The sequence below is a fragment of the Amblyomma maculatum genome, chromosome 4 (genome assembly GCF_055883805.1).
Source record: "Amblyomma maculatum isolate TAMU_Amacu chromosome 4, ASM5588380v1, whole genome shotgun sequence".
NCBI lineage: Eukaryota > Metazoa > Arthropoda > Arachnida > Ixodida > Ixodidae > Amblyomma > Amblyomma maculatum.
This window is the reverse complement of record NC_139347.1, coordinates 67,982,452-68,007,586: the sequence shown is the minus strand read 5'-3', so window position 1 is coordinate 68,007,586 and position 25,135 is coordinate 67,982,452. Positions and strand designations below refer to the sequence as shown.

At 44.6% G+C, this 25,135-nt stretch overlaps 3 protein-coding genes across 8 annotated transcripts in view; 2 read left to right on the top strand and 1 right to left on the bottom strand.

Annotated features, from left to right (window-relative positions):
• Positions 1–16,901, top strand: part of Polr3C (RNA polymerase III subunit C) — a 31,925-nt gene extending 15,024 nt beyond the window's left edge. The window contains exons 8-11 of one of the 2 annotated variants that reach the window (XM_084601808.1): positions 2,900–3,020; positions 7,925–7,993; positions 9,588–9,755; positions 16,746–16,901. In XM_084601808.1, coding sequence (XP_084457934.1) covers positions 2,900–3,020; positions 7,925–7,993; positions 9,588–9,755; positions 16,746–16,886 — 499 coding nt within the window. In that variant the 3' untranslated portion in view covers positions 16,887–16,901. The remainder of the gene's footprint in view (positions 1–2,899; positions 3,021–7,924; positions 7,994–9,587; positions 9,756–16,745) is intronic. The other variant, XM_084601809.1, reaches the window with a different exon arrangement.
• Positions 16,902–20,916: 4,015 nt separating this feature from the next.
• On the bottom strand, positions 20,917–24,377 carry LOC146191301 (FHF complex subunit HOOK interacting protein 2A-like). The gene is made up of 2 exons (XM_084601807.1): positions 23,631–24,377; positions 20,917–23,323 (listed from the first exon to the last, which is right to left on the bottom strand). The coding sequence occupies exons 1-2, from the start codon at positions 24,084–24,086 to the stop codon at positions 21,662–21,664; spliced, it is 2,118 nt and encodes a 705-aa protein (XP_084457933.1). The 5' UTR covers positions 24,087–24,377; the 3' UTR covers positions 20,917–21,661.
• A 164-nt stretch (positions 24,378–24,541) lies between these two features.
• Positions 24,542–25,135, top strand: part of Synd (protein kinase C and casein kinase substrate in neurons protein Synd) — a 114,499-nt gene continuing 113,905 nt past the window's right edge. Inside the window, exon 1 of one of the 5 annotated variants that reach the window (XM_084601798.1) lies at positions 24,542–24,660. The gene's annotated coding sequence lies outside the window, so the exon portion shown is untranslated. The remainder of the gene's footprint in view (positions 24,661–25,135) is intronic. The other 4 variants (XM_084601797.1, XM_084601801.1, XM_084601805.1 and 1 more) reach the window with 4 other exon arrangements.

Genomic DNA, 25,135 nt, shown 5'->3' with positions numbered 1-25,135 from the left:
TGTCATAAGGTGGTAGCTCGTTTGACTCGGAATCCAAGGTTTCCGGAGGGTTCATTTTCCATGTCACCCTCCCGTCTCTAATGGAGCTGACCGAGATGGCTGTTCCTGTCATCTTGGCCATGCTATGTAATCTCGGGATGTCACACATACCACCTAGCTAGTCGGCGCCCATGCCACCTGCCAAGTACCACCTGCCAGCAGCCTGTTCGTGGTTTTTCGCTCACAATGCTGATGAAAGATTTTTCTGGAGAACAGGGCCTTTAACACTGTCACGTTAAAAGTGGTAGCTGATGGGTTCGAGTGCTGGATACCTCACCTGTGGCAGTTAAATAAACCGTTCTGAATTATTAAAAAAAGTTAGTTGTGGCTTACTTGGTTAACCCTAGTTGAATTGTGATAGCAACGGCGGAAGCTTCTTTTGACTGCTACATTATTCCCCTATCACGCCCTATCAGTGTAAGGTGCTACATTATTGGGGACACCTAAACTCATCCTTTGAGAGTATGACGCGAGAGCGTAAGCTACCAGCCCACATATAAATGAGAAGGGCTCAATGCTGCTGAACCGAATGTGGTGCGAAAGCATTAGCTGCGGGCGACCAGGCGTTCTGAATTATTAAAAAAAAATTTGTTGTGGCCGAACTTGATTAACCCTAGTTGAATTGTGATAGCAATGGCGGAAGCTTCTTTTGCCTGCTACATTATTCCCCTATCACGCCCTATCAGTGTAAGGTGCTACATTATTGAGTACACTTAAGCTCATCCTTTAAGAGTATGATGCGAGAGCGTAAGCTGCCAGCCCACATATAAATGAAAAGGCTTCAATGCTGCTGAATCGAATGTGGAGCGAAAGCATTAGCTGCGAGCGACCGAGCGTTCTTTGTCTTCTTCTTCGTATTAGTCTTCGTCTTCTTCTTCATCTTAGTCTTCATCTTCTTCTTAGTCTGTCTTCGTCTTCTTCGCGGCTGTTCAAGGTCAAAAGTGGCTTTCCCGGGACTACGCGACTGGCCGAAATCTGGCGTAGTATTGCTATCGCAATAAAAATCAAAAGGAACCTAAGGTTATTGCCAGCAGCTAATGCCAAGGCTTGGGAATGAAGCACGAGTTTTCTACATTTCAAATATGAGGCATAGGAGCTGCGGAGTTTGAAGTAAATTACAAGCAAGAGCAACCTTCCACCATGGTGGCTCAGTGGATATGACGCTCAACTACCTAGCTGGGGACCCAGGTTCAGTCGTCTAGCTGTCCGCATCTCAATGGTGCCAGAACGCAAGACTGACCGCGTAATGTGCAATGTCAGTGCATGTACCTTGTACTACAGTTTCCCCATAGTCCGAGTCGCTTTGGGGTGTTAAACCCCATAAGCAAAACCAAGCCAGACTGGTGAAAAACTTGAGCTAATTTCAGCTGAAAAGTTTTAGGTGCGTACCATGATGTTCAGGCTTCTTCTGTGACCCATTTACGCGCTACCAGAAAGAGGGATTTGTTCTTGATCGGCTATGCTGGTATTACCTTCTGCTGCTTCTAACTGCATGCTCCCGCACTGGCATCCCAATAGCTATAAAGTCAATGGAGCAGCATATGCCTTCAAGAGCAGTGTTCTCGCAGCCGTGTATGCCATAGTACTTACAATCAGAGCAGCATGATTTGACAAATTATTCAGTTAATAATGCTAGATTAGTTTGTTGATGCAAAGATTACTGTAGGCACAAGAACAGTGTAGCATATTGGCTGCCACTGTTACCACAGTCAAAAAAGAAGCCAAAGAAGAGAGTCGAACAAGGTGCATTAGTGCCCCACAAGAGGGCCTTAGTGCACTGCTTTTTTAAACCAGCGCTCTTTAATATTACTAGTTGCGAAACTTCCCATAGGGCCCATGTCTCAAAAAATGGTATTTTTGATTTGTTAAAATTCGGTTGTATACGAATAGTGGCAGTGTCTGCAGTCATTAAAGCAAACAGTCTCCAAGAGTTAAATTTTCACATTATTAAGAAACGCACAACCACCTCACAAATAAAATTAGCCGAAGAGGTGCATTAGTAGAAATTCTTAGGCATAAGAGTTGTAGAGGTAACTAAGAGGGAAAAGGAAAAAAATAAATGAAGCGATTTTCAGAAGGCACGTCATCAGTACCCGAAAAGTGCATGCTGAAGCTGGTCACTTTTCGAAGCGAAGTTTCCCATTTGCCATAACCAAAAAGCTCTGCCTTGAACTAGATTTTTATTACTGTACCGTGCTAGCTCTCAGTTGTGCAAAACTGAGATGTACAGAGAAGTTCTTTGGATTACATAGCCTGCAATTTCGGCACACATTCTGCAAAATGTGCATCACTTTGAATTCAAAAATGTATGTCTGCCAACACTGGCCAGCCACCTAATGAAACATGGCGTGCCTTTGGGCGTTCCAGTATTAAAGATAATTTCATTGTCAGATGCAATGGTTTTCATCTGTTGTGGTTCACAGTTCAGTTTGTGCATTTGCGCTGCACGAAGACGTTCAGAATTTAGTCATTCGCCTTTCATCTCTGTAAATGGAGCTACTGACCAGTGGGCGGGTGATTGTAGTTGTAGAATACATATTATTACGTTCTGTATTGAAATGATTAATGAAGTTTTTGAGTTTGTTGGTTTCGCTTTGTGCAGTTTAGGATTTAGTGAGGAAAAGACACTTTGTTATGATGCTTGTAAGACTGGGGGTGGTTTTTTTTTAGTAAGGGTTCCTTATGCGCAATACTGTCACAACAACTGAGCAACTTGTTCGACATCAACAAGTGATTCAAACACTCATAGAGAGCTTTGAGTGAGGTAGCATTTTCAGACTTGTAGCGTTAGGCAAGCGGACGCTGTGGCACAGTTGATGAAGTATATAATTGTGCTTTGTTGGCATTCTCTGCTGACCAGGTTGCTGCTTGTGAAAAAGTACACTGAACAGAAACAGATTGAAGAGCTTGCTATGATTCCAGCTCGGGATGCCAAGGAGTGGACGTACAAAATGTTCGAAGAAAAGTTCATCATGGCTCAGGTATGCAGGAGCTGTCAGCTGCTTCATTTGTACACGGTTTACAACACACCATTTTCTCACAGTAATCTTGTGTGTGGTGTACTCTAGGGGCACTGAATTAATGTTTTGGGCTTACTCTTTGACTTGGGAAGTTGCACCAGTAGATGCGTCAAATAACCAACCGTAGTTAAGAAACAGTTGCAGCAGAGCATCTATGGTCGAGAACAAATCTTTAAAATCTGTACACAAAATGGCTGGCTTTAAATTTCTTGCTCTTCATTAGCGCAGTCATAAACTGTGAAATCTTGAAATAATATTAACAGTACAGTGAAACCTGTATCACTCAAAATTTGCTTAATTCTTGGTCTCAGATCATTTGAAAAATTTCTGGAGCCCCTCCTGTAATTGACAATGTAAACTTGGCTAGATGATTCAAAGTGGCAGCCTCCACCAGCATGTGGGATGCTGCGCAGGAATGCCCTATCCTGATTTTTTTGCCACAAACTGTTGAAGCAGCTGCCCCTCAAGAGCTGTAAGGTGACGCTGCCTAGTGATGCCAGTGCTTGATATGCAAAACGCCCTAGCCCCAGTACAGTGCTTCCAGCATGGAAGCCAGTCTGTGGTAAAGCTTGCGGACCACCTTGCAGAGGAGAAGGCATACTTCACTTCAGCGCTGTTGTGGTTGTCTCTTTCAAAGTAACTTGCTCTCCGTGCTTCGATGAGGCATAAACAAAGTAGCGTCAGCATTTCATGCACTCATAGCTCTTCTCCAGTCTGACCTTGGTCAAGGAAGTGTGTAGTGGATGCGTTGTCATCGAAGCTCCTCCAGTCCCTAACTGTGTCTTTGGATACTACAGTGAACTCTTGTTAAACGGAATCTCAAGGGACCCGTAAATATGTTCCGTTTATCAGGAGTTTCGTTTAGAGAGAGAATAGATTTTGAATAGGCGGACTGCTCCTGCTCGCCATCAGTGCATATGCGCAGCTTGGTCCTGACATGGCAAAAGTGCGCGCAGTCGGCAGTCTCTGCAGAAGCAGTATTTAGGGAATAAAGAGCGGCACACAAAGAGCACGAAGTTTATTCTCAAAAGCAAGCAAATACTTTTTTCTTCAAACTTTTCCAACTGTATGGACTTGAGGTCCAGCACAGTTTCATGTCCAGGGCAATTGTCAACGAGAAACAAAACTTTCTTCTTCTGTTGCATGAGACGGGCATCCTCGCAATGAATCCATTCACTAAAAATGACCTGCGTCATCCACGCCTTGCTGTTTGCTTGATAATAAGCGGGCAAGGTTGCGACGTTCTTGAAGCTCCGCGGATTCTTAAATTCGCCGATCACTAGCGGCTTTAATTGGTCACTTCTGGTCATGTTAGCGCCGATGAGGACGATCAGCCTGTCCTTACTAAGCTTCCGCCCAGTGCACTTCTCTCCTTGAAACGCATGGGATTTAGAAGGAAGCAACTTGAAAAACAGTACTGTCTAATCTACATTGTATATGTCCTCTGGATTGTATTGCTGCATAATTTCGGGGAGCCATTTTGCTCGCCACTCTCTACACGCCATTTTTAGGGGATGAGATGGAGCGGTGTTTTTTGCTTTTGATTTTCGTTGGCTTGAGACTGCTGCCCTTGTGAACGCATTATTATGCATTTATTGCTTTGAGTTTCGTGCTGCGATGCCGGTCCAGATGAAAAAAAAATATTTGTAGTTCTTTCTTTTTACCAGCATAGGCTGCAATTTAGGGTGTACAGTTACGCTGCAATATACCATAATTACAAAGTACATTCACTATAGGTAGCATGTTCTTGCTTCTGGATATTTGCCTGAGACTATTTATTTTGCTTAATTCGAGCATTTTTCACAGTCCCAGCAACTTTGAATTAGCAAGGTTTCAATTCCTTTCGCCGTATCAAGTTTGCTGCTGAAGGCAGCAGACAAAAGTGTTCCTGGAACATTCTTTAATTGATTCAAGAAGATCCATGTAGTGAAAGCTCGTTAATTCACAACTCGTTAATTCAAAATTTTGGATAATTCGAAATAGTCATCGTGGTCCGGTCCGCAGTGCATAGAAGTCTATGCGCATAACAGCTCGTTAATTCACTCAAAAATTGGCACCGCCACCCATAATTCGAACTGCGCGCCGCCAAGCGGCGCTGTTAAAAACCATCGTTGGAAGCTTTCACGGCAGAACGATAGATGGCACAACCAATCGGGGCGCCGCTAGGGTGCTGGAACAAGTACTAAACAGTCTTTCCTGCCGCGACTCCTTCGAGGAACGACGTTTTAGTGTTATCGACCACGGTTTCGTGTTGCATTTCGTGAGCCCTCGTTTTGCACGCCGCTTGTTGTGAGCTTGTGTCCGCGAGATGTGTTCGCGTGGGAAATACTGTGCCAAGACGGTGAAGGAGAAAGTGGCTATTTTACGCGAGGTGGATGAACGGAAGGCCAGCAAAGTGGAAATCGCGAAAAAGCACGGGATTCCACCAAGCACGTTGTCGACGTACGTCCGAAATAGGAAGGCCATCGAGGATGCCTATGAAGCCGAAGATTTCGCCAGCAACAGAAAAAGGCTTCGGTTAGCCAAGTATCCGGAAATTGAGACCGCTGTGATCACGTGGGTGAAAGAAATGAGAAGCGCTGACATTCCACTGAGCGGCCCAATTATCATGGCGAAGGCGGCCGATTTCGCCCTGCGCTTGAATGTGGAAGATTTTGTCACCTCCGAAGGATGGTTTCACCGCTTTAGAGACAGACATAATCTTGTCTTCCGGGTGTTGTCTGGAGAAGCCAAAGAAGTGGATGCAGAAACTTGTGCCACGTGGCGAAGCGGTGCTCTGCAGCAGTACTTAGAAAGCTACTCGGCACATGATATATTCAATGCTGATGAGACGGCTTTGTTTTATAAGCTCCAGCCCGACAGAACAGTAACATTTAAAGGGGACAGCTGCGCTGGCGGCAAGCGAAGCAAAGAGCGGATTACTGTTCTGGTCGCCGCTAATATGACCGGGACGGAGAAGGTCCCTCTTTTTGTTGTCGGCAAGGCACATAAGCCTAGATGTTTCAAGAACATTAGGACGCTGCCGACGGAATACTCCGCCAACAGCAAGGCGTGGATGACGGGCGAATTGTTTAAAAAATGGCTCTTGAAATTCGATCGGAGGATGGAGCTAGGGAAGCATCAAGTTCTCCTCATTGTGGATAACTGCTCGGCACACAAAGTCGACGCCGAGCTGAAAGCCACAAGGCTCGTCTTTTTGCCCGCCAACACGACTGCGGCCTTGCAGCCGATGGATCAGGGGGTGATCAGAAACATCAAATGTTTCTATAGGCGCCACATGATCGAGCGCATGACTTTGTGCACTGGAAACCAGAAGACCAGCACCATCACATTGCTCACAGCAATGCACATGTTGGTGCGTGCATGGGAGCAGGTCACGCCGTCCACAATTGCAAACTGCTTCCACCACTGTGGCTTTGCTGCCGGAAGTATGAAAGAAAGTGGCGACGATGGGAGTCCGGAGCCTCTGCCTGCGGCTGTGCGTGCTGTGCTGCAGGACGTCAGTTTTGATGATTACGTTGGAGTAGACAGCGATGCAGCAGTGTGCGGTGCCCTAAGTGATGAGGACATTGTCGCTGAAATTGTTGGGGAGCAGTCTGTCCCAGAAGAGGCAGAAGACGAGGACGACGACGAGGAGCAAGAGCTTGTGCGTCCATCCGCGGCAGAAGTTATGGGAGCGCTGAATGTCGCGCGCCTTTTCTTCAGCTTTGAAGAGGGGGAAGAAGACTCCCTGCGTCGCATTCGCATGCTAGAAGACCGAGTGAGTACGGTAGCCCTCAGAGAGAAGAAGCAGAAGATGATAACAGACTTTTTTGCTAAATAAATGTTTTTCGTGCCCTCCGGGCATCAAACGCCTTCATTTTTGCTCACTTTCATTAGTTCGAATTTTGGTTAATTCGAACTGGCCTGGCGGCCCCGTGGAATTTGAATTAACGAGCTTTTATATTGTTTGACAGAGTTTTGTCATTTTGAGTCACAAGTATTCGGCCACATTTTCAGGCTTAAGCTTTCTTTCAGCATCACACATGCTAAGGAATTGGTCAGAGACTGTTCCTTGGTGACGCTAGCTGGTCAGGGCGAACAGGTGTTCAGAATTGCTATGCCTAGAAAGATAAACCACCACTCAGCAGATGGAAAATAATAATAATCATCATCATCTGCCTGAGTATGCCCACTGCAAGGTGAAGGCCTTTCTCATATACCTCCAGTTAACCAAGTCTTGTGCTAGTTGCATCCACTTGACCCCTTAAAACTTCTTAACCTCATCCGCCCACCTAACTTTCTGCCGCCCCCTGCTATGCTATCCTTCCCTTGGAGTCCACTTTGTTACCCTAAGCGACCATCCGTTATCCTCTCTTCGCACTACATGTCCTGTCCGTGCCCATTTCTTACTCTTGATTTCCACTAAGAATGTCAGTAACTTGAGTTATTTCTCTGACCCACTCTGCACTCTTCCTATCTCTTAACGTTACCCCTAACCATTTTTCATTCTATAGTCCTCAATTTAATAATCACAGCCAGTTTAACAGTGTGATCTTTGAAGCCATAGCGCACCCAATGGTTTTTTAATTAAGCTGGCGTGACTGCTCTCTGACGCGCTTGATATGGCATGCACCATCTTCGGTGAGCATTTTAGCGGAAGTTATTGGTGGAAAATGGATGAGGCTTCGTTTTGAGTTGTGTGCAGCATGCAAGGTTCATGTTTTTGAAATTCATAGCTCAGCACGTCAAATTCTGTGCACTTTTGTGGAACAAGGGTTTAATGATATTCTTCAGACGTGCGGCCATTTCGCGCCCTGCGGCGATTTCGCGCCCTTGCTGGGTTTTTGCCTGCAGCCAGTGTCCTGTACATTTTTTCTATGCAGGAACTTCCACGAACACCAGATTATGCCCCTTCCAGGATGATATACTTGTTCTACGTTGACATACCCCAGGTATGGCAATGCACGCATTCAAAGTTGAGTGAAATAACACTTCATTCCGCCTTTTTCTTTCCGTCTTAATGTGTTACCTTTTCCTGCTGGAGCTGAAGTTCCAGGGTGCTGTGGATTATGATCCATTGTCTTTGAGCCACTTCATTTTCAGTAGTCATATATGTAAAAAATAGAATGCAACATGGAAATTCCTTGAAGGCAACAAGAGAAGTATAGTTTCACGTTCGTTGCAGCCATCCCAGGCGAGGCAAGCCTCTTGTTACCTTTGACATTATGCGTTCAGCTGTCGTTGTTCAAAATATAGATGTTTTTCATCCAGTTGCAAGTTGCTCACCTATATTCAGCTTTTTTCATCGAAACAAATAAGGTGGTACAGTAGAATCCCGCTGCAGTAAACTGAGATATTGTAAAGTGAAACTGCAGTCCCAGTTTGTCTTCCACAGACGAGTGAACATCTTTTTTTTTATGTGTATAGTAAAGACATTAATAAAACCTGGGTATAGTAAAGTATGTCTGGCAGTGGCAGTGTCCTTCCCACGAAGTGACATCTCGACATGTGCACATTTACCCCGCCGTGGTGATACAGTGGTAAGACGCCCGTCTACTGTGCCAGAGTATCCGGGTTCAATCCCGACCGCGGCGGCTGTGTTTCGATGGAGGCAAAACGAAGAGGCCTCCGTGTGCTGTGCGATGTCAGTGCACGTTAAAGATCCCCAGGTGGTCGAAATTACTCCGCAGCCCTCCACTATGGTTCCTCTTTCTCTCTGTCCACTTTTACTCCCACCCTCCTTGCTTTCCTTACAGCTGAGTTCCAGTGTCCACAGAAACAAATATAACAGATATTGTGCCTTTCTCTTCCTGTGAACCAATTATTATTATTATTATGTTCACAACCTAGGACCGCATTTCTCAATTGTTGCTTCTGTTAATGCAGTGTTCATGAAAAGATTGTGTTTTCACATGAAATCAGACTCTTGTGTTCGTTGCCACGTTGCATTAATGATGAAGCGCTAGTTTCATGAGGTGCGAACGAAATTGAAAACCTGATATCTGCAAAAAAAAAAAGAAAGGTTGTGTAAAGAGACTACAAGGGAAGGATGATAGGTATTTCTGAAGATTTCTTTCATGATCCGACAAGACGTGTTTCGTAAGTAGCGGTTTAATTACCGGAGAGCACCTTCAGGGCCATGTCATCACCAACGAATGATATTGTGAAGGCCCCGATATAGTAAAGATTATTGCTGGTTTGAGTCACTTAACTATAGAAAGGCTCTACTGTAATTGCAACAGACCCAGCTACTCAGCTGTGCTGACAAAATTAAAATAACAGGAGTTCACCTCAGTTTCGCAGTTTCTCTAATGTAGGCACGTGTAAAAACGAAAACTCAGGATATTTGGTAAGCTCATACAACTGGGTATTTGAGGACCGAAAGAAGCCAAATAATGACAACACAGCAGACTTCTTCAATATTGATTTTCAATCTGTAAACGCTGCGGCCTAAGCTGAGTACCAGTATATGCTTGGTAATGTTCGCTTTCCCACACTATAAAGTAGGCAAGTTGACGCATATGCGCTGTGCGTTTCTCTGTGCAGCTCTCTCGTCGGGTGTTGGAGTGGTGCTACCAGGCCCTGACCAACCTGGTGCAGCGGAGAGATCACATCACGCAGGAGCACAAGAGACTCGTCGACAAGAAGCAGCGGGTGGACCTCATCGTGCTCTCCATGCAGCAGAACAACGCCGAGCCCAACCAGATTGAAGAGGTATTCGTGAGAAAATTTTATGTCATGTTGCGGATGAATGCTCCCAATTACGAGTGCCATATGTTCCCATACTGCGTTTCCCAAGCACCTAAGTACAAAAATCTCTCAACTGCCGCTTATCCTTTAGCCGTTTTGTTTTGGGGCCAAACAGGCTGTAATAGCTTTCAGTAGACTGTTTCACCAGCCATTGTGGTGCAGTGTTTAAACAAGTATAGACACTTACATTTTCTATTCCGGTATTTTTGCTTTAATCGATCCACAGGGGTCCAAAACAGGGCGACTGTGACCCAAAAAGCCCCTGCACAGCTCAATTAATTTATTATCATTGCATTTATCGGGGCCAGTTTCTGTTTCGATATGACGTTAAAGATGCGAGAACGCCACACAAGCACCCCCTACTGGCAAGGTTGGCGATCAAGTAAACACAGAATCTGATGACGCATTTGGGTCGCGTTTTTCGTCTGCTTGCGGTCGAATGTGCAAGAAAATGTCGCCGAGCAGCGCTTCAGCGTAGCGTAATTAATACTGCGACGTTGTTTCGCCCAATAGCTGGATGTTACTGACACTTTGATTCTGACCTGCTCGCCTGCGACTCAAGTGATGAAGCAGGAATCAGCAGCAGCCACAAAAGCTTGGTGGGTTGACGCGCAGGAAATGTCAACTGCTAGGACATGTTGAACAAAGGAACTGATTACCGTGAAGATGCTGCTTTCTCAGTCTAGTTAGCTAGCACTGTGAGCCAAGCTGGCATTCTAAAAGAATGTCTTAGTATAGAATTATAAAATGACGCGATCAGCCACCGTAACCCATAAGCTCTCCCAATGGCTTCCGCGCTCACGCGCTGATTGGTCCCGACGCGGCAGCTCTGCGTGCCACCGTCCAAACATGTAGCCGCCGCAATCGGCTCACACATAGTATGTTTCTCTATGATCAGCTCCTAAGTCATAGCGGCCTCATAGTCTCCGCTATCGGTAATCTAGCTATCGCGGATCGCTGTTTATTTGATTATATAACTATTTGTACAAAGGACTATCAATCACGATTAAATTGCGGGGATTGTTTGGCCAATACTGAGGTCCTGGTAGAAGTAATTACAGCAATACAAGCGAACTTTTTTTTTCCTACAGCTGCTGCCCAGTGCGACGCTACTGACGTCTAAGGCATTGTGCAAAGCAAGAAAATATATTATGAGATGGGCTTCCCAGTAAAGCAGCGCGAAAGTCCGACGTTATAACAGCGTTAGCGCTTCACAAAGCGCCGTCCGCTGCAGCTTCAATGTGAATGTCTAGGGTAAGCGGGGGGCGGCGAGGGGCGGCGCAGTTCGTTCCTGGTGCGCCATCGAGGCACCATTGCCGAAAGCCCTGCACTTGTGCAGGCATGCTGTTGGGGCCGAGTATAGCAGGCACTGGGTTCAAGTTGTACTAGCCCGGCGTAAAATGAAAAGAGTAAGTTCTGCCTCCCCCTTTCGGAGTCTGATCGGTGTGTCTGCATGAGCGCGTGCAAAGTATACCCAAGCTTCGCGCTTGAGGAACACGCCAACAGCAGGATCCAACGCCAGGTGAAGTAATTGTAACATACACCAACAAAGAAGCCATCGAGTAAAACGAGCAGAAGCGTAGAACTTTCTCAGGACACGGCTGTAACCAGCGGCGGCGCTGCCGCTGTTCGAGTCCGGCCATGCCCAGAGGTGCAGACACGGTGAGCTATTGTGTGTCGTCACTGCTGTTTGCTATGCCGACTTCACGTCACAGTTGTTTAATGACTTCGTGTTGTTTACTTATGTACACGTTTTCATCACAGAAATGTCGCTGTTGATGGGTTTTGAAAAACGGAGTACTTGCCTGGCTTGTTTTTAAAAATCAAATTAAAATATCTTCGCGGCAACGTGCGAGGTAGGAATTGCTTGGGGAGCATCTTTTTATAACCAGAAAAGCAATCGTATTCCTTTTGATGCTTCAAAAATTGGTGTCAATACTCCTTTAAGGTGCTCGACTACTGTGCCCAAGGATGTGGGATCGAATCCCGGCCATGGCGGGCGCTTTTCAATGGATGCGAGAAGCAAGGCACCCATGTGCTGTGCGATGTCAGTGCACGTTAAAGAACCCTAGGTGATTGAAAGCGTCTCTCATAGCCTGAGTCGCTTTGGGACGTTAAACCCCATAAACCAAACCAAACCAGTAGGCTGTTTCACTGTGTTGCCATTCTTTCTTTTCTGTGTTCTACAGTCAAGCATTTCTAAAGCGCGCACTTAAAATGTGATTAAAATAGCTTGATATGGCCGAAATTCGTAGTACAAAATTTTGCAAAAATGCGTGCGTTCCCGTGCATTCCTCAATTTGATGCCTGCCATGGCGCTGGCGGCGGTGGCGTGTGGAAAGTGCTTTGGAGTCAGACTTGATGATTAAGCCATCTTATTGAGTGCCGTTCACCCTCATCATCCGTTTGCCTCTGGGTGTTAGCCCTGTGATCCCAGACTGTGCACCTCCTAATGATGTTATGATGTCACTATATTCACTGAAAGTATGTTGCCACAGCCAGATGCTCTTTAGACTATAACAGTTTAAAGATGTCTTTATAAAGACATACTATATTACTGTGCATGGTCAGCGGGCAGTTTGGAATGAAAAATGCAATTTGGGCTTTTGAGAAAAACTGGTATAAAAGTCAGGTTGTGAAGGGTAAAAAAAAAAAATACTGTTAGTATACAATAAAAGGTCACGATATGGGAGTAAATAGTACCTTTAATGAAGAGAAGTGGGGAGGTAATTAAGGAAGATTTTCCGTCACCTGATTTGTGTGCTAAAACGACCTTTGCCACCTTCCACTCATTTGGTGCACTTCCCGCAGCATCTGTGAGAACAGCCACGAAAAGTATTCAACGATAATGTTTTTAGTGTTGTTTACCAATTCGGAATTAATTTCATCCACACCAGCTCATGATGAGGGTTTGGTATTTGTTATTAGAGAGTCATAATACGACTGCAAGAGAAGGAATGATTGAATTTGAACATTTCTGAAAAGAGGCCACGTGTTTGCATGCTCTCTATATCTTTCTTTTGTATGCATGTTGGACAGTGGGTTCGTCAGCCAGCACATGTGCATACAGTTCATGAACACTTTTTGTTAGTTGTTGAGGCTCTCTTACTTTAGAAATTGAGTCTGTGGCATACAGCTGTGATTGGGGACATAAGAACAGAAGGAGAAATAGTAATTCATCCTGTCAAAGACAAATTTCTAATACCTATTGTAGTGTGGTGTGGCCTAAACTGAGCAAGAAAACCCCTCAGTCTGCTAGCAGCTAGAAATGTGAAAATCTTCGAAATTCCATATATGAATCGAATATGTTTGTTACTCATTTTTTATTCGAAAAAGGATATTCGAAAATTACCGAATGCACCGAAAATTTTTGAATTCACTGTAGTTCTGCCGCACTGCGCACTTCACCCTAATTTTTGACCTCTCTGACTGGGCAGTGAAGCATCCTGAAAACGCGACGGGGACGTTTAGCGAAGGGGGGACCTTCCCGTTCGAAAAGAAGGCCTCCCCATAGTGCACGCAAAGCGAAGCACTCGACAAAACAAGGAAAAAAAAAACATCACTCTCACCTGGGTTTTACTTCAAATGCGGGCAACCATCGTACAGGTGTTCATCAGATATGAATTACCTACTGCGATACAAATGGTTTTCGGCAGTTTTTTCAGGCCCATTCGATAATTCGAGCTTTCGGTTAATCTGAACATTTTTCTTCCCTCCTGGAGGCCAAAAAAATGAGTTTACTACATTAAGCACCTGTATGACAGCTCTGCCCAGTTTCGTCCAGTTCTTTCCTGTACAGCAAATCGGTTACTGATATATGGAATCCGATATAAATATCAAGCTGTGTTTTCTAGTGGCCGGGATTGAACCCAGAGTTCCCAATTCGATCCCAACCTCCGGCGGCTGCGTTTCAGTAGAGGTGAAATGAAGAGGTGTCCGTGTACTGTGCGATGTCATTGCACATTAAAGATTCCCAGGTGGTCGAAATTACTCCGAAGCCCTTCATCTCTTTCCACCGTCACTCCTACTTTCCTCCCTTCCCTTAGGGCGGGGTTCAGGTGTCCCCATAACAAGTGTGACAGATACTGCGCCTTTTTTTTCCTGTGAACCAATTATTTTCTAGTAGGGTGTACATTTCTGAGCATTAAAAGATTAATTTTAATTGCAAATAACAGTATGAATTCTGAAATAAACAGTGTGGTAATTTTTTATTTCTCGTTCTTGTTTTGTTTTTTAACTGTACAGCTCTTTGATGTTCGAAGGCATCTTTTCTTTCTTTTTTTTTTTCATATTTGTATATTCAGTCCATGTTAGAAAATTTCTATATCTATTTGCACAACCCTACTCATAGTCATTAATGCAATGGTTTTGTTGGTTCTCTCAGCTGAACATACCTTCAAGTATCACCATGCCATGAATGTCATTTCTATGATCAATTCAGGATTATTGTGATGATGGTCCAGCACTTATTTGCCATTAATGGAGCTTTTTATTTCCATCTCTTAGGCATATGCAAGGATGGAAGGTGTTGCAGTTTTCATTTTGTTGTCATCAAGTTTTCTTCTTACCATGCAGGTTCTGCTTAAGCCTTTTGGGTGCCCCCCACTATTTCCCTTCAGAAATTTCAGTTTTTCTATTTAACTAGTTTATGTAAGCCTGAAGAAAAACAAAATTGATTTGATTTGCAATGGAAAATGCCAGTGGTAATTGTTTTATAAGAATGTACAAAATTTTGCACAAAGGTATCCCAAAAATATGGCCTTTTCTTCTTCTTTTAAATATAATTTTTTTTTTTTAAAACAGGGAAGCAACATATATTTTTATTCCAGCTTTTGATCCGGGGATGCATCAATTCATGGGTTGAGCATCCTTCTCTTTTTCCATGTACTAATCACCATTTTGGTCAGTGCGATTTTGCAGACTCTAGGGCAGCTTTTGTATTCCCTTGTCATGCCAGCGCCGTCATGTAGTTGAAGAAACGTTGAACCTCAGCTTTCACTTCATCATTGCTGGAGAGCTTCCTGTCAAATGTTCTTTTAGCCTTGGAAACAAGTGGTAGTCAGTGGATGCCAGGCATGGACTATTTGCAGGAGAGCGATGGTTTGACGGCCAGTGCGAGCGCGTGTTTCCGTGGAGAAATCTGCCATCCTTGCTCAACATTCCTCTCCTCTGAGTTTGTTCAGTGTCTCGCACAATCCTGGTCCCAGGAGGCATCAAGTTGACCAACATTTCACCGTTTCGGTCTCAAACCTTAGTTGCCACGACTTTTCCAGCGGACTGTGCTAGCCTGAATTTTATGTGGCTTAGGTGAATAGGAACTTTGCCACTCAAGTAATTCCTGTTTTGTCTCAGGTGAAAAGTAGAAGTTTCATCTCGGGTAACAACAAAATCTAGATCATTTCTTCAACTTTCGCGACTGTCGTATGTGCAATTGAAGGTCTCCCATCTCTTTAATCATCATGAATGTCTGCTGTACACAATTTGCGAATGTTTTTGACGTCTATGCATGAGCTTCCATCAGTTGGTGTTTGTCTAGTTTTTAAAAATTGGAATAACTGCGCATCTGATGGTAGTGACCAGTGGAAGTTCCATTACTAATGACTTCGATACCTAGACTGAACAGCCCAGCGTACAACCAATAGCTTATGTGGGAGGAGAAGAAGCAACGAAGAGAGCAGTGTGGCCAGCAGTCACACTGGCAGTTTTCTTTTAGCCCCAGCACTTTGACAACCTTACGTTTGGGATTACCCTTGTACAAACTGTCACAATGGCTTGAAATTGCAGCATCAGACCAGACTTTTTGTAATAAGTATTCTGGGAGTCATGGAATTCAAAGCCAAAGAAGTGATTTTCAACTAACTATAATACTACAGCTTTTTGCAATCCTACTTGGACGACAAAGTAATACTACTATGAACCATTGCTCTAGTCGCAGCACCAGAGCCTTCGGTTATGTTGTAGCCCTTGTCAGATTTCCATTTCTTGTTGGTGGGTGTTGCTTCTTGTTTGACGTTATGGCTTCAACCATGCAAATAAAGCAGGTTGGATATTTTAATTACATCTGCTTTCTCGTTAAAAAAAAGCAAGATTTTGCAGTGAAACAAATAAGGAAGGGTTCATTTTGGCGGAAGTCATTTTATGCCACGGAAGAAATGAAATTTTCAGAATTTGCATTTATGTTCACTTAAACGGCACATTCGCTACCTAATGTAAACTGCTGTTCCTCGGGAAGGAACAGCAGTTTACATTAGGTAACGAAATACTGGAAGTAGTATGCGAATATGTCTACTTAGGACAGGTAGTAACCGCAGATCCGGACCATGAAAAGGAAATAACAAGAAGAATAAGATTGGGATGGAGCGCATTTGGCAACCACTCGCAGACTGTGACTAGCAGCTTACCGGTATCGCTCAAGAGAAAAGTATACAACAGTTGCATCTTGCCTGTACTTACCTATGGGGCTGAAACGTGGAGGCTAACCAAGAGAGTTCTACTTAAGTTGAGGACAACCCAGAGGACTATGGAACGAAAAATGGTAGGGGTAACATTAAGAGATAGAAAGCATGCAGAGTGGGTCAGAGAAATAACTCAAGTTACCGACATTCTAGTGGAAATTAAGAAGAAATGGACATGGGCAGGACATGTAGTGCGAAGAGAGGATAACCGATGGTCGCTGAGGGTAACAAACTGGATTCCAAGGGAAGGAAAGCGTAGCAGGGGGCGGCAGAAAGTTAGGTGGGCGGATGAGATTAAGAAGTTCGCAGGGGTCAAGTGGACGCAGCTAGCACAGAACCGGGTTAAGTGGAGAAATATGGGAGAGGCCTTCGCCCTGCAGTGGGTATAATCAGGATGATGATGATGATGATGATGAAACGGCACATTTAACCTGCGACGTTTTGTTGTGTCAAAATGGTTTGCATGCCGAGTGCAGGGGTTTCTTTGCTTTTCTCACAGGTGAAAGAGATGATCACGCCTCCCGAAAGGAAACAGCTGGCCTACGTCAAGCATGTAACCTCCAAGATAGAGCTTGGCGAGGTTCAGCTCGATGAAACCATCCTCATCCTTCAGCTGTACATACAGTCATTGTTGAAATAAATTATTTAAACTAGAGCCACCATTCATTATCAATCTGTCTATTTTATCCTGATTTACTAACACTTACGTTAATACTAGAATTTATAATGCAGCACTCATGCATCATTCGATATGTGTGAGGAATTTAGAAGTGGTGGTAAGGAACTGCAGTAAAGTATTGTATATTCATAGTATGCACTTTGGCACTATTTTTCCTCAGGTTGACACTTTGATAACTTATTTCTCTGGACTTTGCATTCGTTGAGTAATGAGTAATTTGTTGAGTAATTTTATAGATACATGTACATAGTTAATCACACTTGTCTAGAGTGCTGATGTGGTGCGTTGCAAAGGAAACCAAGTCAAATCTTGACGCTGCTGTTTTGTGAGAGGCAGTGCGGTTCTGTCTGTGGTTTGCATGGATTTACTGCTGCACAGGAGCGCAAGTATTAAACTAGTAAAAGTCAGTAGGTGCCTTATAATTTCACTTACTCTACTAAGCACCACTTGAGTGCATTAAACAAGTATTATAGACTTTGTACAGCAGAAATAGCAAGTGAAAGTCCGACAATGGATCTGAGAAGTAGTCCTTGCATTTGTTTGGCCCTCTGGATTTGTACTATAGCCTGCAAATTTATGCAAATATGTGCTTATAAATCAATGTGGCATATTGATGAGCTGTTTAGCACGGCATTTCACTTGCTTTTTGGCAATCTCCGAGAGAGGCCTTTGCTAGGCAGTGGATGTTATCAGCACGTATGATGAGGATGATGGTTACAAAGGTGGTAAAAACCCACTTTCATTATGTGCGGTAGCTTCTCAAATGCAATTACTTCCTGAAAAAAGAAATTGTACTGCATGTTCATAGCGCTAAAACTAGGGGTCTTCTCGAATTCTTAGATTTATAACCGTCATCTTCATATGTCCCAATAACGTCCACTGCCAACCTAAGGCCTCTGCCATAGACCTCCATGGCCGTACTTGCGCCAGCTGTAGCTACCCTATCTGAAAAAATTTCCTGATTCCATCCACTGACATGACGTTAAGCTGCTTTGTTCTGTGAAGAACTGAATAGTTCAGAAACATTTCGATCTAGACCGGTGGCGGCTGCGTTCCGATGGAGGTAAAAGAGAGAGGCGTCCATGTGCTGTGCGATTTCAGATCCTCAGGTGGCTGAAACTGCTCCGTAGCTCCTCTTTCTCCCTTTCCACTTTCGCTCCCACCCTTCTCCCTTCCCTTAAGGTGCGGTTCAGGTGTCCACAGAGCAAGTATGAGACACTGTGCCTTTCCTTTCCTGTTAACCAATTATTATTATTATTCAGAAACATTTGTTTACTACTTTCCCGCAAACACAGTGCAAAAAAATTATAGGACTGGGCCTAAGTCTGCGTAAGAGCGGAAATGGCAAAAGCCACTTGACAGGACTGTTTTCGCAAGTCATTGTAATCCATACTGTCATCATCATCATCACTGTCGTTACTATCATTAACCAAATGCATGGTCATTGTCATTGCTACTACCATCATTATGATTATCATTGATTGCATCATCGTTGACATCGCTACTATTATCCTCGCATTAGACAAGAATTGCAGTCGTTTTCTTATGAGCTCAGCATTTCTGAGTGGTTTGTACGTTCATCTCGGGATCGGAAGGATATAGTTGTTCGATTTACAGTGGAGACAGGTTTTTTTTTCTCATCTCCGTTTGTGCAAACATTTCCGCAGCCCATGAGCCTAGAAAGGTTTTCATCTTAATAAGCTTCATTGACCCTATGCATTTACAGTACCACTCTTACAGTAGAAGACTGTTGCGTTAGCACTTTAGCCAGCTTTGTGCAGCATGACACAAGATCGCTACATTAAAGTGATGCACATCAATTCTTCAAAAACTGCTTCAAGTGGTACCGGCACATTCGTTGCTTAGTTTGGGTTAGCCAGTCCTGAAATTTATGAGATAATAAAGATTTGTAGTCACTACTCTGATCAACCACTGATACATGGTATCTCCCCGCCGTGGTGATGCAGTGGTTAAGGTGCTAGACTGCTGTGCCCAAGGATGCGGAATCGAATCCTGGCCTCGGTGGCCGCTTTTCGATGGAACAACACGCACATGTGCTATGCGATGTCGGTGCACGTTAAAGAACCACAGGTGGTCGAAATTTCCGAAACCCTCCACTATGGCATCTCCCATAGCCTGAGTCGCTTTGGCACGTTAAACCCTACAAACCAACCAACAAACCAAACCAAAGGTATGTCCTCTATTTGTCTTGCCATGATCCCTGCTGCGGTGGCTCAGTGATTAGAGCGCTCAACTACTGAGTGGGGTGACCAGTCTTCATACTTTTCTAAAGCGGCTGCATTTCGATGATGGCAGAAACATAAGGTGCCCATGTACTGTGCAATTTAAGTTAGAACGAACGGTTGAAATTATCCAGAGCCCTCCACCATGCATCCCTTATAGACTGGGTCACTTTGGGATGTTCCATATACCAAGCCATCTCTTTGCTAAGCACTAGTGACATGCTTTTCCAGAGTAAGATTTAGAGAACCTCAACAGCATGGCTTAGCTTTCACACTCGAAATATAAATGAAATACATAGAACCTTTTTTTGCATACTTTAGTGCAGGGGTTTCAAGCATGCTGTCCGGAGAGTTGTGCGGTGTGACCCGCTGGCTCAAACAATGTCAATCTTTGTTCTGAAAACACATCAGCCTCACGGGTCGGCTTTACCACCACTCATTTTCTATCTAAAATCAAGACCTTGTCCCGAGCTAGCTGCCTTCAAGAGGTGCCCTACAACCCTCCTCCTTGCATCGCTTTTCTTTACCATGAAGAATGTGACAGTATATCTTGAGAAGGAGACATTGTTTTACTTTTATTTATTTTATTTAAATATCTTTTTTATTGTTTTTGGTGTTTTCTCCAGTCCCTGGTGTGCAAAGGACAAAAACTTTTCAATGTGGCCTGAACAGCAATGCGTTTTAGACCCTTGCTCTAGTAGACTACAAAAAAATTCATACTCTATGCAGAAACATTTTTAAATTACCCCCAGTTTCAATGCTTCAAGCTTGGAGACCTTTCTCACTTTTGTTAGATTCTCATACAAACAGAGCATGGTTTCTTTTCAAGCAGCTGATTTATGGACCAGATACTAGGTTTACGTGGATTAAAAACTGCTGTTCAAGATAGAGTACAGTTACTAAATACTTCAAAGGTTTTTTGCATGTTCAAGAAGGTGTAAAGGCAAGTGAAAGATTTTGTTTTGATTTCAGCTGGAACCAAAGTCGGCTTTTTTGAAAGATGTTACAAAAGGCTTTGGACAAACACAAAATGTGGTCTATGAACATAGCCCATCTGGCCTGGCACGGTATGTGAAGCCTTTAAATGTTGATAGCGTGCTATAATGCATTCAGAGGCATATGCAAGGAAGACTTGTGAGGTTCTCACCCAAATCTGTTTTGCATATTCAGTTGCGACACCTTACCGGGAGTGCCCCGTCTGCAGAAAGAGAACTTGAAATTTCTCTTTCAGATGCATTCAAATGCAAGAGTTTGATACCGGAGTGAACTAATACAAGCTTACAGTATTCAACAAATGGCTTATAACAGCCAGCGTTGAGACTAAAATCACCAGGTCATCATTTGTTTTGTAGTGCTGCACAAATTCACAGTCTAAATCCTGGCCATGGTGCTGCATTCACAAAAAAACAAAATGCAAATATATCCATTTACTAAAATTTCTATGAAAGAAAAATATCTATAGGCGTGTGATATCAACAGGAAGCTCTCCACTAGAATTCTGTGCCTCATAGCTCAGTGTCGACTCTGGTTAGTGTAAAGGCGCAGTTCCTACCTACAAGTCATTTCTGCTGAGCTCTCCTAGGGCTACGAGACCACAGCGAATCGACTAGACTAAAATCAATTGCACAACTTCTGTAACTCACAGCTGTGAATGTGCCCTAAAAGATCAGTACAACCTTGCTTAGAGAAGCTGTCTTAAGAAAATCAACACAAAGTAGAAGAAATGTTTTCAATCAGTTGCTTGCACATGAGTGTGAAATAAAATGTTTATTCCTTTCTCACCGCTATACGAAAATACTTCACCAGCACTTGAGATCTCCACAGCTAAACACACATTTTCTTTTCTTCGTCTTTTCAAGTGTTTGCAGCAGTAGACATGTTCTGTCGCACGGCATACACAAATACGGCAATGTCAGTAAAAACCCTGTGCACTTTTTTTTGTTTCCCCCCGCATACTAAAACAAACTGCCCTGCCTTTTGAAGAGGTGTACACAACAATATAATCAGTATGACAGACAGCACAACACATGCTGTGTAACAACTTCTGCGGCACAAGCAACTTTGCTAATGTCCCATTTGTGTATTTTCACCATGCTTTCAAATTAGCACAATGCATATAAGCAGGTGCTAAAGTGTCATTTCCGCCGGTGCTTGCAGGGTGCAAAAATCCACTGTGAAGCGCAGCGAGAAGTGGCCTCTGCATTTGCAACCAGGAAATAAAAGACAATCTTGCACTGCAGTTCGCAAGGCCTTAAAAACCACTGACAGCTGTGGAAACTCATGAACACACGTCAGCTTTTTCTTTCATTCTTCAGACATGCTAAATGCTTATACATACTTGGAAATTATCTTTGGCAGCCAGAGCAATGGCTAAAAACCAGCATAACCCCAAGTAATCAACCTGAGGTTAAGCCATTTTTAAACTGCTGATCAATCAATCTTCCTTGAATTTTTCATTTTTTCCAAGCATTTTGTTCCACACCGGACTAAGTGTCAAGCAGCAGCGTGATACTTTACAAATGCCACAGCTGCCAGCTCCTTGCAGAACTCCTCAAGGACAATGATGGCCTCCAAAACACCGGACTCTGCTCCCAGTGCACTGTCGTCGCCACTGTCATTGAGAAGCGCATTGCGGGTCAACATGAGCTTCCGTTTTAAGTTTTCCATTCCATGGACAGCCACCTGAATCTCCTCCACGACCTTGAGGAGTGCGCTGAACAATGACCTTGCTCCAGGGGCCAAAGGCAGCAATGGGTTCAGCAGGTATTCGTGCAGGTTTGGATGGGCAAACAGCGCGAGCTTTGAGATGAGAGAGGTCACCAGCAGGTTCACATCATAAGGCTGCCTGTGCATGTTTTCAATCCTGTCAAGAAGCATGGACAAGAACGGGCCCTCGTGGAAGCCACGTTGCACACTGTCAGCCTCTGGCTGAGAGTCTGAGCTTTGGTCATCTTCAGCACCTGCCTGCTCCTCTCTCACGGGCTCATTAGGCCACTCCCAACCATCGGTAACCCTCAGCATGTCCTGGAACTGTCGGTGTGCGTCGGAGATATATACATCATAGCCAGAATCCATCTCCTCACAGGACTTTATCTCATCAGGCAGGAGCATGAGGAAGCAGTTAAGAATTCGATGAATCTGTGCAGGAGCAAACGTGCGACTGACCGGTGACGATCCAGGAGAGATCTCAAAATCGCTCATGTTTGCTTTACCTGCTCGATTGCACGGTCCCTCCAGATCATCATCGCTGAAATCAAAAGCTTCAGTAGCGTCGTCACTCTGGTAGCCGCGGCTAACAAGGTAGTTTAGCAGCAGGCTGTCCAAGATCTCTTTTGAAGGCCTCTGCAAGAGCTCTTCAAAGACCTGAAGAGTGGTGAGCACAAGTTGGGAAGAAGCGTTGGGGTCGCGGCCACGCTCTAAAAGCATGTCTTTCGGAGAAGCCACAGGCCGTTTTTGGTCGCCTATCAAAAAACTTCCCACAGTGACAACTAGGTCTTTTGATGTAAGGTTACGCAAACAAGTGGTGACTAGTGAAGTAATAAAAAGGAAGCTTTCTTCAGACTCTGCTTTAGTGAAGTCTTCGTGAAGCGGACCGTGCAGGAACTCTTCTAAGAAGGTCTTTCCTAGCTCAGCACCTATGAGGGGATTTGAAAGTTCAACCAAGGTGTCTGTGAAACCCAGCCATTTGAAGAAGCAAAGAAGCTTCCGCTTTCCTGGTGCAAGAACCTGGTGATCAGATGAGCTAGACGATGCAACAGTGTCAGCACTCCAAGAAGTGACCGCCTCATCAATGTCTGTAGCTTTCAATGTGTGAGGAATGGCACGGTAAAGCTTGACTAGGTGACGAACCACACTGACACACATGGTAGACTTGGCGATCACGTAGCGAGCGACTTCGTCACTCAGGTTAGACATGCACAGAATAAGGCACTCAGCTGCAAGCGTAGAGACGTCAGAGTCCGCACTTTCCATCAGGGTAAGGGAGGCACGAAGTAGGGGAAATGACATGGCGGGCACGTCACCACAGGCACTGCCGTCTGGTTGCTTCCCGTTTCTAATGGAGCGGTGGCTATCTTCAAGCGCCGTAGGTAGGAAGCACGTGAGGATGCTCGGGTCGGCTCGGATTTTTTGACAGATGACGTTAAGAAAACCAGCCTGGAAACAAAAAGTGCAACGTAATAAGTCTACCTAGATCTTTTTTTGTATGTGTGTGGTATTATTTATGAACAAGAATCTCGAAATAATGTAGATTTTCTGCAACGACATTCTAAACATCGTTACGCTCCAATGTAGCCCCCCCTCCCCCCCCCCCCCCCTTTTTTTTTGTGCACGAATGTATGCAATGAACGAGGAAATACAAAGCTTATGAAAGTGGCAACGCAATTTTATGTGTGACAATGCAACGGTAAGTGTTTCAGAAGCATTAACCACGCGAGGAACTTGCCGCCCACAAACTACGTACCTCCTCCCGTTCTGTCGGCGCAGCCAAGACTTCGCCGCAAAGGCCAATGAGCTTCTGGACGGCGTTGTAGATCCCCATTTGAGGCAGCAACACTTGCTTGCTGTCGGACAGCAGCCTAGTTGTGAACACAAGCACGCACTTTTTGATTCCGGGGGGAGTGTCCGCTCGAGCCAAGGCGCTCATCTGCTCCAGCATCTTGTGCTGCAGGAAATACTCCATGCAGGGTCCCATGTTGTCGCTCCCAAGCTCAGCTTCCTCTTGTTCTAATATTTTGGACATCTCTTCGAGACGCCCGGCCAGACCAGTGAGCTCGATGGGTTTTTTGCTGTTGGAGTTGCGATCGGTGTAGAACTTCATGACTGCCGTCCAGTGCCAAATAAACTCCTCATGCAAAGGCAGCGGTGGGGCCAAAGCGTCCACCGCATTTGAAAACGCAGTGGCAAGCCGGGAGAACATCTTGAGGCAGGAGGCTACGTTAGCGAAAGCTTAAAATAGCCATCTGCCAAGATGTAGAAAAAATCCAACACGACGCATTTACGTGTCGCTGCTAGGCAAGGTCGCTGGCGTGTTCGCCACATTCTGAGTTGAATCTCACGGAACTCTTCGTCAGAACAAAAATAATGCTGGTTTCATTGCACTTGAGGGGCACGACTTGAAACGGCAAAGGTGTTTAAAATGTTTTTCTAGTTTCGTGCATCAGCTGCACTCGTCGACAAATGTTCCAGGTCGCCATCTTGACCGGATGCTGTCAAGTGCGCAGAAAAATACTTCCGGTAAATATAAATCTTTATTTATGTTATAATAAAAATTTACTTTTTGATAAAATAAGCAACAATTATTTTACTTATTTTCAACGATGTAAAATTTTTCTATAAAATGTTTCAAGTTCACATATTTTTGTCTTCAGTGCGGGGCAGCGCGTACTCATTAATGGCTATCGCCTTATCCATATTGTGTGCGCGCTGCGTTTCGTGAGTGGCGAAGGCCTTCCCGCTACTGGATTTCTCGAAAACAGCCGCCGGAACTGAAGGTGAGCATCAAGCATTTAATTGCAATCCTGTTCCAGAATGAACGGCGAAGTAAAAAGCGTGTGTTTCTCTCCATGACGATGAGGGCAAGGGTGGGCATTCTCCCAGGCTGCTTCTTTCCCCGATAGTGAGTGTGTGCGTCCCCGGTCAGAAGGGACCTTGTCGATCTGTCGGTTTGCCAGCAGCACCGCTGCATTTGTCCGCGCTTCTCGGGAGAAGATAGCGAAGCGTAGTTCGAGGCGCACATTTTGTGAACGCGTCTCTGTACTGCCCAGTTTTAGGGCGTTTTGTGGCTATGTTTTCACCACTGCTTAGGAAGCAGCAGAAAGAGGGGGTGGGGCGGTCAGCGCGATGTTTTTACTTTCCGCATTACTACGCCAATGGCTGCGGCTCCTGTGCTGAAGGGAGAAAACACAGAATAGTTGGCCCATGCAGGCCGAGTGCCACCTTATGGAGGCTTTCTCGTGAAAAGTTGCA